The sequence below is a fragment of the Natator depressus genome, chromosome 7 (assembly GCF_965152275.1).
Source record: "Natator depressus isolate rNatDep1 chromosome 7, rNatDep2.hap1, whole genome shotgun sequence".
Lineage (NCBI taxonomy): Eukaryota > Metazoa > Chordata > Testudines > Cheloniidae > Natator > Natator depressus.
In genome coordinates this window covers 115,249,008-115,264,720 of record NC_134240.1, presented here as the reverse complement: position 1 = coordinate 115,264,720, position 15,713 = coordinate 115,249,008, and the positions used below count along the sequence as shown (strand labels likewise).

The following is a 15,713-nucleotide window of genomic DNA, read 5'->3' as shown; positions in this document are numbered from 1 at the left end:
TGGGACATTGCCAATGAACACTGTGTCTAGACAGTAAGTTTTTGTATACATGCTCAGAACCTCTTGTTGGAAACAGAAACATAAAATAAATACATTGATCAATTTGGAAATGGAAAGGCAGCAGCTACAGTGTAAACAAGTCCCAGAAAATAAATTATTATCCTGGCTATTGTTCTTAGCAAACAATAACAATGCTTTCAACCTGCCGTAGAGTCAGCTGAGGTCACTCCCCTCCACTTTCTGTACTGAAGTGGTATGGGCCACATATGCAGGGTCTCCTACATGCACAGATCAGTTCTTTGGGGTAGGGAGCATCAGTGGGGTCCTGGTGTATGACTAGATGCTCTTGCAATACACATAATAATGGGAGCATGATCAGGCCATGCACTTAAAGGTCAAGGGAATTTCTGAGCCCTTTAGCAGTCACCACACGTCTGTCACAAATTGATGTTGGTAAATCATTAGAGTGATGTTTATTCCAAAATAATAGTAGCAGTAATAATATTCTATCACTGTATTAATACTAATTCATAGAAAAACATGGAAATAGATGTCACAGCAACCCAAACCAATTCTTTTTTTCATCTTAATATTATCATTATTGCATGGAGTGAAATGTCTGCCATTGACAGATGGTCATTGTAATTATCACTAGAAAAACAGGTTCATCCTTCAAAAAGGGCAGCAGCAGACTTTTAAAGGCAGGTGAAATTTTAAAAAAGGATTAGAATGGGATTATCCCTAAGAGAGAGAGAACAGGTGCATCAAAGATCCTCTGTTGAGAGAAAATCCACAGTCATTTTTAATTACATACTTTAAAATATTCCCTTCAAAGTCTGCGATTTGTGTTTCATACCAGCAATTTACACCCAAGATGGCATCAGTGAGGGTCAGAAAGTTAGAACAAAGTGAATATTCCTAAATGGAATACTTTGCATGCTTGCTTTCATTCTTTGAATGAAAAATACTACAAAGGTCTGGAAGCTAAGAGTGGGGGGAGCTTTCTACTATTCCAATTAGAAAACACGCTCATGTCTAGCCCAAGCCTTTCTATTTTTTTACAGAGCTCAGACACCAGTGCTGCTGCCTGGCCCTCCATGAAGAAATTATTTAAAAAAATACAAATGTTTGTTCTGAATGTTAGTACCCAGTGAACAAATACCACCACATCTATCGCTGCCATTGCACTGAATAGAGCTTTATATGCAGCAATGCACGTATTTGTTGAACTGGATTAAAAACATCTGTGGTACAACTACAGATGCTGGGAAAGATCCTCAGGTGGAGTTAGGTCAGTTTACCCCAGCCGCTGACCTGGTCCAATATTTTTGCTCAAATTGATGGCTTTGTTTTCAGTCGCTACGCACGATTATGCAGTAGGATATGAAAAAACAAAATCACAGAACAGTAAAGCATGCCATTCAAAATCAATATAGGCACACAATAATCCTTGGGATCCCATGGTGTTCGCTAGATTTGCACTTAAGAACATATTGTCCTGTACTATTAAACTTTCTAAACTGTCTAGAGTTAGAATAAAGACACTTCATGTTGTTGTTTTATTTATTGTGACTCTCCCCTGGAAACTTAACACTTACCTGATATGTTCCAAAAATATTGAGCTTGGTTCTCTTTCCATTTATGCTGCTGTAAATTGGGCGCAACCAATTTTAATTGATGTCCAGAGGCGTAAAACTGGCCTCGCTGAGAGGAGAGACAGGCCCTCTGATCTCAGTCTGTGATCTTCAGGAGCACGCTCCCCTCTGTTGCACAACACGGAGGGAAACAGATGGCACAAGTTGTTGCTCAAAGGGACCCGGAACCTCCAGCACAGATAAGTAATGCCGAAGCAATATGCTTTCTGAACAGGATATGTTCCAGTTAGGCAGCAGATCAAATGCTCTGTCAACACAGTATTGCCAGCTCTTGTGATCTTATTGTGGGTCTCACAATATTGGGTGTTTTTCTGAACATACCAGCTGCTGGAGTCAAGAGAAGCAAATTTCAGCTTTCATTTTAGAAAGAAAGAAGTTTCTAGCCCTCATGGCTGTGGAGAAAGACTTGAAAACAGGGTCCTTGTGAGAGCTCAGAAACTAAAAGGCAAATAAAAAGAGCCCAACATTTATTATTTTTTAAAATGTCATGATTTTTAAGTCAATCTTGTGATTTTGGGGTCCTGACTTCTGATTTTTAAATACATGGCATTAGCAATGCTGCAACACTTCATGCCTTAACAATTTTTTGCGTCTGTGTTGTGGTTATAGTGTTTATGTCCTCTCACTACAGTATCTTTTCCCTGGGCTTGTCTCTTTCTGCTTTCTTGCACAGTGCCCCCATGCATGTAACACACTCCTGATGTCAGTGTGCTATATGCCTACTCCTTCCTCCTCCAGATCATTCTCCCCACGTGCTCCTTCTGTGAGACTTCCTAGAATTACTCCAATGGTTCAAACATATATGTATTTTTTTTATTTTTCAGTCCTTCTATGTCAGGGTGCCCCAAAATCTTGACCATTCAGCCCCATTTTTATCAAAGCAGATGGGCTCAGGCCCCACTTCCCCATGTCCTGAGCACACAGTTTTCCTACAGGTCAGCTGTTAATGAAGCACTAGACAACTAAGGTATATCCGGCTGTAGAAGACTTACCTGCACAGGTCCCACAAGGCTGGATGAGCTTGTCTCTATGCTGAGTTTAGCCAGGTGTGGAGAGACTGAGCCAAACTGGAGCTGGAGGGTGACCAAGAAATCCCTCCCCCAGGGGAGCAGGGTTCCATAGGGGGGCACATGCTGGGGAGGGTGGCTGAATGGGGTTATAAAGTAACAGGCCTTTAAGGGGAGCTGCCTCATCCCCAGCCCATCCCACTATTTGGTCATTCCCCCACGCCCCCAGTCTGTTCCCCTTGAAGACCCCACCCCCCACCAGCCCATCCCCACCACTAGGTTTTCTCTGCCTGAGTGGCCATCCCTGCATTCATGACCCCTGTTGGCAAGGCCCCATGGTTACCCATCGCTACTGCCATTACTCACCCACCACACATGCTGGGCAGTATGAGCACCAGAGCGATGCCTCCAATGTCCAGGCAGAGTCCCTGCAGTGGAATCCCTGCTCACTCCCTGCACCCTGGCTGGGTGTCAAGGAGAGACTGCAAGTGGAGCCAGGACAGGTGCACAGGAGGTCCAAAATCCTAAGCAGCCATTGGCACTTTCTTCTTTTCGAGGTGGTAAATACAAAGGACAAAGAAGAGTTCTGGGCCCTTGCAGACACTGCCCACAGTTTGAGAAAAACCTGCTCTATATAATGAATGTGTCTGATCCCCCATGGAGGCCTGGGTCCCCCCTCCCACGGTGGCCTGGGGCCAGCTCCTCCCCCTGCAGAGGCCTGCCCCCCCCCCACAGGGGGGCTGCGTAGGGCCCCAGAATAGCTAGGCACAGCCCTGGCCGGGTGTCATCTTTGACTCAAACCTCTCTCTAGATCCTCACATGCAGACTGGGTCTAAATCTTACGGTTTCTTCCTGCATAGCATGAATGATAATTGGGAATAATTTAAGAGCATCCTATTAGATACCCAAAAAGGCCAAATCCCACAACTGAGGAAGAAGCCGTTCTGGTTAAAAGCTGATCAGGTTTAGAGGGGAAGTGAAGGCAGCTACAAAAAATATAACAAAAGGAAGAAGGGAGAAGTTGCTAGTCATGAACATAAATCAGAAATTGCATGAAATTGATAAGGGAAGCAAAGGAACACAAGAAGAAATCTATGGCTAGCAGAGATAAGGACAATAAAAGGGAGGTTTTAAAATACATTAGGAAGAAAAACAATCCTGACAATGGTATTGGTCCACTACTAGATGGAAATGGTAGAATTATTAATAATCCAGAAAATGCAAAAGTGTTCAATAAATATTTCTGTTCTGCACTTGGGGGAAAAACAGATTATTTAGTCTCATCATATAGTGATGGTAATACTCTTTCCATTACATGAGTATCTCTGGAACATGTTAAACAGGAGCTACTAAAGTTAGACATGTTTAAATCAGAGCTCCAGATAACTTGCATCCAAGAGTTTTTAAAGAGTTGGCTGAAGAGCTTTGTAGACCATTAATCTTGATTTTCAATAAGACTTGGAGCACTGGGGAAGCTCCAGAAGACTGGATGAAAGGTAATGTTATGCCAATTTTTAAAAAGGATAAACAGGATGACTCAGCTAATTAGAGGTCTGTCAGCCTGACATTGATCTCAGGGAAGATAATGGAGCAGCTAATAAGGGACTTGATTAGTAAAGAATTAAAGGAGGGTAATTGATGCATCGTTTCCTTGTGGCCCCCTGTCTGTCTGTATCCACATTTTTGTCTTATACTTAGATTGGGAATTCCTTAGGGCAGAGACTGTCTTTTTGTTCTGTGTTTGTACAGCACATAGCACAATGGGACCGAGCTCCATGACCCAGGTCCATCCTACTGTAATACAAATAATAAATAATAGTAACAAAGTTGGGTAAATATTATGCATAAATTTATAGAAATAAGAGATGGGCGAGATCTACGAGATCACAGATCTAGTGCCTGCTGCCATCGCACAACCTTCATTGTATATACTATTCTCTAGTACTTTGTCCACTTGTATATGGCCCTTCAATGACACTGTAGTGTTCTACGTAACCATTACTATGTAGTAATAGCAAATCTTTTAAAAACTAACTCCCTTAGGGTATGTCTACACTACGGAATAAGGTCGAATTTATAGAAGTCAGTTTTTTAGAAATCGGTTTTATATATTCGAGTGTGTGTGTCCCCACAGAAGTGCATTAAGTGCATTAACTCGGCGGAGTGCTTCCACAGTACCGAGGCTAGAGTCGACTTCCGGAGCGTTGCACTGTGGGTAGCTATCCCACAGTTCCCGCAGTCTCCGCTGCCCATTGGAATTCTGGGTTGAGATCCCAATGCCTGATGGGGCTGAAACATTGTCGCGGGTGGTTCTGGGTACATATCGTCAGTCCCCCCCTTCCCTCCCTCCCTCCGTGAAAGCAAGGGCAGACAATTGTTTCGCGCCTTTTTTCCTGAGTTACCTGTGCGGACGCCATACCACCGCAAGCATGGAGCCCGCTCAGGTAACCGTCACCGTATGTCTCCTGGGTGCTGGCAGACGCGGCACGGCATTGCTACACAGTAGCAGCAACCCATTGTCTTGTGGCAGCAGACGGTACAATACGACTGGTAGCCGTCCTCGTCATGTCCGAGGTACTCCTGGTCGCCTGTGTGAGGTCGATCAGGAGCGCCTGGGCAGACATGGGCGCAGGGACTAAATTTTTAGTGACTTGACCAGGTCATTCTCTTTAGTCCGGCAGTCAGTCCTATTGAACCGTCTTATGGTGAGCAGGCAGGCAATATGTCCTTCTGCACCGTCTGCTGCCAGCCAAAGATGTAAAAGATAGATGGAGTGGATCAAAACAAGAAATAGACCAGATTTGTTTTGTACTCATTTGCCTCCTCCCCTGTCTAGGGGAATCATTCCTCTAGGTCACACTGCAGTCACTCACAGAGAAGGTGCAGCGAGGTAGATCTAGCCATGTATCAATCAGAGGCCAGGCTAACCTCCTTGTTCCAATAAGAACAATAACTTAGGTGCACCATTTCTTATTGGAACCCTCCGTGAAGTCAACCCTGTAAGCCGTGTCCTCAGTCGCCCCTCCCTGCGTCAGAGCAACGGCAAACAATCGTGCATCTGAGTTGAGAGTGCTGTCCAGAGCAGTCACAATGGAGCACTCTGATTGGGCTAAAACATTGTCGCGGGTGGTTCTGGGTACATATTGTCCGGCCCCCGTTCCCTCCCTCCCTCCGTGAAGGCAAGGGCAGACAATTGTTTCGCGCCTTTTTTCCTGAGTTACCTGTGCGGACGCCATACCACCGCAAGCATGGAGCCCGCTCAGGTAACCGTCACCGTATGTCTCCTGGGTGCTGGCAGACGCGGTACGGCATTGCTACACAGTAGCAGCAACCCATTGCCTTCTGGCAGCAGACGGTACAGTACGACTGGTAGCCGTCCTCGTCATGTCCGAGGTGTTCCTGGTCGCCTGTGTGAGGTCGATCAGGAGCGCCTGGGCAGACATGGGCGCAGGGACTAAATTTTTAGTGACTTGACCAGGTCATTCTCTTTAGTCCTGCAGTCAGTCGTATTGAACCGTCTAATGGTGAGCAGGCAGGCAATACGGATTGCTAGCAGTCGTATTGTACCATCTTCTGCCGGGCAGGCAAGAGATGACGATGGCTAGCAGTCGTATTGTACCATCTTCTGCCGGGCAGGCAAGAGATGACGATGGCTAGCAATCGTACTGTGCCATCTTCTGCCAGGCAGGCAAGAGATGAGGATGGCTAGCAGTCGTACTGTACCATCTTCTGCCGAGCAGCCATGAGATGTGGATGGCTTGCAGTCCTGCACCGTCTGCTGCCAGCCAAAGATGTAAAAGATAGATGGAGTGGATCAAAACAAGAAATAGACCAGATTTGTTTTGTACTCATTTGCCTCCTCCCCTGTCTAGGGGACTCATTCCTCTAGGTCACACTGCAGTCACTCACAGAGAAGGTGCTGCGAGGTAGATCTAGCCATGTATCAATCAGAGGCCAGGCTAACCTTCTTGTTCCAATAAGAACAATAACTTAGGTGCACCATTTCTTATTGGAACCCTCCGTGAAGTCCTGCCTGATCTACTCCTTGATGTAAAGCCACCCCCTTTGTGGATTTTAGCCTCCTGAAGCCAACCCTGTAAGCCGTGTCGTCAGTCGCCCCTCCCTCCGTCAGAGCAACGGCAGACAATCATTCCGCGCCTTTTTTCTGTGCGGACGCCATACCAAGGCAAGCATGCAGTCCGCTCAGCTCACTTTGGCAATTAGGAGCACATTAAACACCACACGCATTATCCAGCAGTATATGCAGCACCAGAACCTGGCAAAGCGCTACCGGGCGAGGAGGCGACGTCAGCGCGGTCACGTGAGTGATCAGGACATGGACACAGATTTCTCTGAAAGCATGGGCCCTGCCAATGCATGCATAATGGTGCTAATGGGGCAGGTTCATGCTGTGGAACGCCGATTCTGGGCTCGGGAAACAAGTACAGACTGGTGGGACCGCATAGTGTTGCAGGTCTGGGACGATTCCCAGTGGCTGCGAAACTTTCGCATGCGTAAGGGCACTTTCATGGAACTTTGTGACTTGCTTTCCCCTGCCCTGAAGCGCATGAATACCAAGATGAGAGCAGCCCTCACAGTTGAGAAGCGAGTGGCGATAGCCCTGTGGAAGCTTGCAACGCCAGACAGCTACCGGTCAGTTGGGAATCAATTTGGAGTGGGCAAATCTACTGTGGGGGCTGCTGTGATGCAAGTAGCCCACGCAATCAAAGATCTGCTGATATCAAGGGTAGTGACCTTGGGAAATGTGCAGGTCATAGTGGATGGCTTTGCTGCAATGGGATTCCCTAACTGTGGTGGGGCCATAGACGGAACCCATATCCCTATCTTGGCACCGGAGCACCAAGCCGGCGAGTACATAAACCGCAAGGGGTACTTTTCAATAGTGCTGCAAGCTCTGGTGGATCACAAGGGACGTTTCACCAACATCAACGTGGGATGGCCGGGAAAGGTACATGACGCTCGCATCTTCAGGAACTCTGGTCTGTTTCAAAAGCTTCAAGAAGGGACTTTATTCCCAGACCAGAAAATAACTGTTGGTGATGTTGAAATGCCTATATGTATCCTTGGGGACCCAGCCTACCCCTTAATGCCATGGCTCATGAAGCCGTACACAGGCAGCCTGGACAGCAGTCAGGAGCTGTTCAACTACAGGCTGAGCAAGTGCAGAATGGTGGTAGAATGTGCATTTGGACGTTTAAAGGCGCGCTGGCGCAGTTTACTGACTCGCTTAGACCTCAGCGAAACCAATATTCCCGCTGTTATTACTGCTTGCTGTGTGCTCCACAATATCTGTGAGAGTAATGGGGAGACGTTTATGGCGGGGTGGGAGGTTGAGGCAAATCGCCTGGCTGCTGGTTACGCGCAGCCAGACACCAGGGCGGTTAGAAGAGCACAGGAGGGTGCGGTACGCATCAGAGAGGCTTTGAAAACCAGTTTCATGACTGGCCAGGCTACGGTGTGAAAGTTCTGTTTGTTTCTCCTTGATGAAACCCCCCGCCCCTTGGTTCACTCTACTTCCTTGTAAGCTAACCACCCTCCCCTCCTCCCTTTGATCACCGTTTGCGGAGGCAATAAAGTCATTGTTGCTTCACATTCATGCATTCTTTATTCATTCATCACACAAATAGGGGGATGACTACCAAGGTAGCCCAGGAGGGGTGGTGGAGGAGGGAAGGAAAATGCCACACAGCACTTTAAAAGTTTACAACTTTAAAATTTATTGAATGACAGCCTTCTTTTTTTGGGGCAATCCTCTGTGGTGGAGTGGCTGGTTGGCCGGTGGCCACCCCACCGCGTTCTTGGGCGTCTGGGTGTGGAGGCTATGGAACTTGGGGAGGAGGGCGGTTGGTTACACAGGGGCTGTAGTGGCAGTCTGTGCTCCAGCTGCCTTTGCTGCAGCTCAACCATACACTGGAGCATACTGGTTTGGTCCTCCAGCAGCCTCAGCATTGAATCCTGCCTCCTCTCATCACGCTGTCGCCACATTCGAGCTTCAGCCCTCTCTTCAGCCCGCCACTTACTCTCTTCAGCCCGCCACTTACTCTCTTCAGCCCGCCACCTCTCCTCCTGGTCATTTTGTGCTTTCCTGCAGTCTGACATTATTTGCCTCCACGCATTCGTCTGTGCTCTGTCAGTGTGGGAGGACAGCATGAGCTCGGAGAACATTTCATCTCGAGTGCGTTTTTTTTTCTTTCTAATCTTCACTAGCCTCTGGGAAGGAGAAGATCCTGTGATCATTGAAACACATGCAGCTGGTGGAGAAAAGAAAAGGGACAGCGGTATTTAAAAAGACACATTTTATAAAACACTGGCTACACTCTTTCAGGGTAAACCTTGCTGTTAACATTACATACATAGCACATGTGCTTTCGTTACAAGGTCGCATTTTGCCTCCCCCCACCGCGTGGCTACCCCCTCAACCCTCCCCCCTCCCTGTGGCTAACAGCGGGGAACATTTCTGTTCAGCCGCAGGCAAACAGCCCAGCAGGAATGGGCTCCTCTGAGTGTCCCCTGAAGAAAAGCACCCTATTTCAACCAGGTGACCATGGATTATATCTCACTCTCCTGAGGATAACACACGAACGGATGTTGCTTGAACGCCAGCAAACATACACTGCAATGCTTTGTTGTACAATGATTCCCGAGTACGTGTTACTGGCCTGGAGTGGTAAAGTGTCCTACCATGAAGGACGCAATAAGTCTGCCCTCCCCAGAAACCTTTTGCAAAGGCTTTGGGAGTATATCCAGGAGAGCCGCGAATGCCAGGGCAAAGTAATCCTTTCACATGCTTGCTTTTAAACCATGTATAGTATTTTAAAAGGTACACTCACCGGAGGTCCCTTCTCCGCCTGCTGGGTCCAGGAGGCAGCCTTGGGTGGGTTCAGGGGGTACTGGCTCCAGGTCCAGGGTGAGAAACAGTTCCTGGCTGTCGGGAAAACCGGTTTCTCCGCTTGCTTGCTGTGAGCTATCTACAACCTCGTCATCATCATCATCTTCTTCGTCCCCAAAACCTGCTTCCGTATTGCCTCCATCTCCATTGAAGGAGTCAAACAACACGGCTGGGGTAGTGGTGGCTGAACCCCCTAAAATGGCATGCAGCTCATCATAGAAGCGGCATGTTTGGGGCTCTGACCCGGAGCGGCCGTTCGCCTCTCTGGTTTTCTGGTAGGCTTGCCTCAGCTCCTTCAGTTTCACGCGGCACTGCTTCGGGTCCCTGTTATGGCCTCTGTCCTTCATGCCCTGGGAGATCTTGACAAAGGTTTTGGCATTTCGAAAACTGGAACGGAGTTCTGATAGCACGGATTCCTCTCCCCATACAGCGATCAGATCCCGTACCTCCCGTTCGGTCCATGCTGGAGCTCTTTTGCGATTCTGAGACTCCATCATGGTCACCTCTGCTGATGAGCTCTGCATGGTCACCTGCAGCTTGCCACGCTGGCCAAACAGGAAATGAGATTCAAAAGTTCGCGGTTCTTTTCCTGTCTACCTGGCCAGTGCATCTGAGTTGAGAGTGCTGTCCAGAGCGGTCAAAATGGAGCACTCTGGGATAGCTCCCGGAGGCCAATACCGTCGAATTGTGTCCACAGTACCCCAAATTCGACCCGGCAAGGCCGATTTAAGCGCTAATCCACTTGTCAGGGGTGGAGTAAGGAAATCGATTTTAAGAGCCCTTTAAGTCGAAATAAAGGGCTTCATCGTGTGGACGGGTGCAGGTTTACATCGATTTAATGCTGCTAAATTCGACCTAAAGTCCTAGTGTAGACCAGGGCTTAGTCTCTCAGCATGGTACTTAAACATATGTCTAACTTTAAGCACATTACTTCAATGGAACTACTGGCTTGTGTAAAGTTAGGCACGTTCTTAAGTACCTTGCCTAATCAGAGCCTAAATTATCAGGGTACAGGTTACAGTTAAACTGGATAGCTCTGCAGCTGTCAGTAGTGCCACTGGGTGCATAAGTATTTGAATGATTCTGTCCTGAGAGGGGTTGAGGCTGATCTTGGCTGCTGAGCACCTAAAAAGCAGGCCTTAAATTGGACACCCAAAACCAGAGGCACCCAAGATCACTAATCGCTTTGAAAATGTAGGCCAAGCTATTCTAGTGTGCTTCTGTACAACCCTTTCCCCCACTTAACAAATGTGGTGCTCTCAATTTAGTCTCTAGGTGATGTTTGTCTATACAACCTCACATAAAACAGTGTGAGAGTATCTGAGGTATCAATGGAAGAAAGAAGGGAGGTGCCATGTGCACACTGCCTATCTGTTCTATACTTTGATCAATTTCACAAACAATTTTTTCAGATTGCCTCAAGATTAAAAATAGTAAAATGGAGAGGGCATGCATGGAAACATTGTTCTAAAGCTAAGAATCATTTTGTTTATAAAGCACACCCTAACATGCTTCACACTATTCTAACATTCTTCTCGCTATAAATTATTATCATAACATGCTTCTCACTGTAAATTATTATTAATCTTTAGTTTTATTGCAATAGCACAAAGAAGCCACTGACGGATTGGGGCCACATTGTGCTAGTCACCATACAAACACCACTAGAGTGCAGGCAGCTCTGGGATGGAAAATACAGAGTTGGTATGTAGCATAGTAACAGGACACTGCAGGTGCCAGCTGAGACCAGAGTACCAGTGTGCTGAACACTGTATGAAGACATAGTAAGAGTCAGTCTCTGCCCCAAAAGACAAGACAAAGGTGGTAACCTTTAGTAACCATACAAAGAGCAGAAGCAACTGGGAGGGTCTGTTTTTTGTAGGTTTCATCAGAATGTATAAAGTGCTGTATATAGCTGGCCCAGTAGGGAAAATATTTCCTCTCTTTATTATAATTGTATGAGATGGTAGCTGAAAACCTCAGAGGTTTATATAGTGAAACTTTTTCACTGGGCAGAAAAAACAACTTTGCAGTTGAAAGGTGAACCCAGAATATGTAGGATTGAGAAAAAGGATGAGGCAGTAGTTTTTAATCTTCCATAGTCAAACTACAAGGTATTTTAAATTCACTCCATCCAACATCCCCCCCCCCCCGAAGCGTGATTAACATTGTGTAGTCTAGCCTGAATTTACAGGGCCTGATGATGTACTTACTATCTGCCCAAGCAAAATTGCTATGAACTTAAATGGCGAGTGAAGAGCAGTTCAAATTAAAATAAAATCAAGTCACTCTTTTCATTCCCCTTTATTGTTTAGAACTCAACTAGCACTAGGACCACAGCGGAGTCTCAAAGTCAGGAGGTCCCTTGATTCATTCAATCTCTCTCTCTCTCTCTCTCACACACACACACACACACACACAAACTGCAACAAGGACAGTGGAACAAGAGAAGTCGGGGAAGAGCTTTAAATTTTAAAGTTTGAATTTCCAAAAGCAATGGGGAAACGTGGCCGGCCGAGGAAAGAATTGAAATGCGAGGGTGATGTTTTGGATCCTTCTTTAGGTCAGCAGCAAGAAATGCCAGCAGCAGCAATGTCCAGGTGCCCATTCAGTGATATTTTCAACAGTAGTGGGGACTCCATGGAAAAGATCAACACTTTCCTGCAGAATGTGCAGATCTTGCTAGAAGCAGCCAGCTACTTGGAGAAAATCGAGAAGGAGAATAAAAGTAAGTTTTGGTTTGGTTCCCTTCCCCCTTCTGTTTTTCCTTAAAGAGGAAAAGAGCAGGAATGTTTGATGACAACAGAAAATGCGTATGAAGATGTAACAAAGAGAGAAAGCTACTTGGGCTCTGACTGCCAGACGAGACTAAACTGTTAGTTTCATGACAACCAGACAGTGATATTCGGAGGGGGCGGGGGGCAACCATTAAAAAAATGCACCAAGTTTCTTAATTTAAAATCATGTGTTTAGGCTAAAGTTAATTTAGTTGTTTGTTTTTTTTAGTTGTTTTTAAGAGACCCAAGAACACTGGCCCTCAATATTATGTGTATGTGTGTCTATATAGAGGGAGAGAGAGAGACGCATGTTTTCATCCCAACCATAGTCCGATAAATACAAAGACAAGTGTAAAATGCATCAAAAATGGACTAAACTAGGCTTTGAACGGGCGGGGGGGGGGAGCAGTTTGAAGCAAACTTTATGATCAAGCAGGGAACCAAATTATAAACAAACAGTTCGAGAGCTTAATTAAATATCTTGTCCATATTTCGACTCTCCCCTAAAGCTAAGCGAACGCTTTTATTTTCCTTTTCCAGATTTTTTTTAAAGCAGTCTGAACCGAATAACAAATTACTGGGGGGGGGGGGGAGTAATTATATGTGGTAAGGGATTTCCACCGCCACCACCTTGGGTAGTGTACTCGTCAGCAAAAAATAAATAATCCAGAACGATTCATACGTTTGCAACGTCTCTGAGCACAACTAATAGACAATAACAGCAGGAAATAAATAGCCTGGCTGGTGTTTAATCTAGCCTTACAACACTGAAGGTCAGCGAAGGAAGAAAATAAATGATCAGATGCACCGTGTCAGCCTCCGCAATAAAAAAAAACAACCCCCCCCCCCCCGAAGTCCTAATCCAAACCTAGCTCCCTGCTGAATTAAGTTGTTGATCTGTATTTAAGGGGGGAATTGTTTGGCTTGAGGAAATGTTCCTTAGATAAAGTATCCCCGTCCCCCCAGAAAAATGATCTTTGTATGTTTCAATCGCAATTATATCAGCCAAGCCTTTGTTGATCGCAGACTCTTTTATAGGGAGTGGGGGAAGCGTGTGTGTAAATAGAGAATTGTTTCCTAAAAGGATGGTGTAATAGGGCTTTTTTAAAAAAGGGCTAATACCTCGGAATCAATGGAAGCTTGATGCTGGAATCAATCAATGGAATCAATGTTAGCTAATGCCTTGGCATCAATGGAAGTAGTTCGGGGGGGAGGGGGAGGGGTCCACATACAAAATCAGTTTCGTCTCCCAAAACAAGGGGTCTTATACTGATCCAGGGCCGTTTCCCCAGTTTAGGGGAGTCACCAAAGTGGGGAAGGATAGTGTAGTTAACTAAGCGACACGTCCTTGTTTTTCTTTCTCTCTCCCCTACGCATGGGGACAGTCACGTAGGCAAGAAGCAAAACTAGCCAGGTAGCCAGTAGAAAAATGTGCGAGGTGGATGTCACTATAAAGGACTTGGCTAGAGCGAGGTTAATCACTTTATTGGTCACCTCATTTCATTAGCGCAGGTGGTAGTGCAAGTAACTAGAATAACTGGATCAGACCTGCCTCCCAATCTCTGAATCAGGGCAAATTGCATGCGGTTCTCTACAACAACAACACACTAAATATCCACCCAGACACTTATTTATGACCCTGTTTTAGTTATTCCTCTTTCTTCATTTTGTTATGACTGTCAGAGAGTAATGGGAGAGGCACAGACTGAAGAAGGATCAATAGATTTGTGTAACTAGGATTCAGAAATATGGACTTGAGACACAATTGAAGCCACAGAATTCCCCTCTGATGATAGTCCTTCTCTGGTCTCTATCTCTCTCTCTAGCATGAGACCATGCAAAATATTGTTACAGCCGCTGTCTGCTGAGAGATCTGGTGCATCTCCTGAAGGGCTATAGGAATTATCTAGTATTATGCATTTGAAATATTAAATGTTAAACTGCAGCCAGAAAATCCCACCTCCATCCCTAACACCTCTCTGGAGGGGGAGAAGGTATCTCTGCTGATAAAGCCTGCATTAAAGAATTAAATGTATTCTGCATGCTATGGGGAATTGGCTTGCTTAACATCCTAATATGCAGCTAACAGTTTGCAAAAAGTACTTTTTTAAAAACAGTCAGGAACCATTCTTTTTAAAGGGAACATTATCAAATTAATATTTTTTAAAAATACACACAAAAATCCCGTCTGTATTTACAACTGCAATCAGTACATATGATTTAAGAAAACCCAAAGCAACTACCCTTTGTGTGTCAATAATGCCTCAGATGATGAAAAGTGAATTGTTTCCTTTACATTTTTTTCTGCTGCTGTTTCACTCTTTGCGCTGTCTGCTTAGTTTGGACAATAAAACGAGGCTGGCCAGTTTCACTGTTTGTTCCTGATGCACTAGTCCAGTGCAGCGAACGTTTGGGGTTGCAGGGCTCCCAGGGAAATGTTTACATCTACACCAAAGTCTATGATCATTGAAACATATGTGTATATTTTTTCTAAGTTGAGTGACAATATTTCTATGCAGGAGGGTTTATTATTTTTTAACAAGACATAAATATTGGGCCTCAACTACTTGACTGTGTCCTTTCTTGTCCTACCCCTCTTCCAAAGTTTCTTTTGAGGGCGAGGCCACAATCCATTCTATTGCCGCTGCCCCAGGTGCACTCTGTCTCCCTGCCTGTATCACAGCCTGCTCCCCTCATCAGTTGATCCTAGGCTCCTCCTCCCAATCGGAGCCACATGGTTTCCACATGGAGACAAACTCCTCATCTTACTGGACTTGACCGAACTTAACAGGCGTGGTTCTGGCTGGCCTCTCTGCCAATGGGAAGCGCCTTTGTCCTCCTTGACGTCACGCGTTGCTGAGTCTGGAGTTTAGAGGGTGGCACCAGCAGCAGAGCAGGGTACTTGCTGGGAGTTGTAGTCAGATGATGTCATAGTCCCTGCTTAAAGTGGCAGGGACAACGCTGGACATTGAATTGCTCGCTAAGTTAAAGTGGGTTTTGTTATAACAAGGGAATGATAACAAGGGCACTTGTTATAACAAGTGCCTGCCAAGGTGTATCCCAGTCCCATCCTGTTCTGTGCAGCGGGTTAGGACCGTCAAGATCTTTATGTTAGTATAAAACAGGTGAGGAAATGCTGCCTTTTGTGGTATAGCTGGCCTGCGTCCTTTTATGCTGCTTGTGCAACAGATCATGTTTATGCACTGTGTGCGTGCAAATGGTTCTTCCTCAAGTGCACAATGCTCTTGTACTTCCGTTAGATGCATTTTATGGAGAGGGGACAGTGAACTAGTTAAGATTTTTTGCAGAGAGAGAAAAACAGAGCACCCATCTGGTGGGATTCTTTTCCTGTCTTGTCAAACAT

General features: G+C 45.8%; 2 protein-coding genes across 2 annotated transcripts in view; one reads left to right on the top strand and one right to left on the bottom strand.

Moving 5' to 3' along the window:
- Positions 1-8,392: 8,392 nt before the first annotated feature.
- On the bottom strand, positions 8,393-10,216 carry LOC141991360 (uncharacterized). The gene is made up of 2 exons (XM_074959655.1): positions 9,514-10,216; positions 8,393-8,934 (listed from the first exon to the last, which is right to left on the bottom strand). Exons 1-2 carry the CDS (start codon positions 10,094-10,096, stop codon positions 8,393-8,395), a joined length of 1,125 nt encoding a protein of 374 aa, XP_074815756.1. The 5' UTR covers positions 10,097-10,216.
- A 1,749-nt stretch (positions 10,217-11,965) lies between these two features.
- Positions 11,966-15,713, top strand: part of MXI1 (MAX interactor 1, dimerization protein) — an 81,858-nt gene continuing 78,110 nt past the window's right edge. The window contains exon 1 of the mRNA XM_074959372.1: positions 11,966-12,300. Coding sequence (XP_074815473.1) covers positions 12,069-12,300 — 232 coding nt within the window. The 5' untranslated portion in view covers positions 11,966-12,068. The remainder of the gene's footprint in view (positions 12,301-15,713) is intronic.

Bases quoted from the DNA above. Each gene is read 5' to 3' on its own strand.
- LOC141991360 (XM_074959655.1), bottom strand. From the start codon at position 10,096: ATGCAGAGCTCATCAGCAGAGGTGACCATGATGGAGTCTCAGAATCGC. The intron at 8,935-9,513 runs GTGAGTGTACCT...TTTCTCCACCAG, and splicing joins AGGCGGAGAAGGGACCTCCG to CTGCATGTGTTTCAATGATC.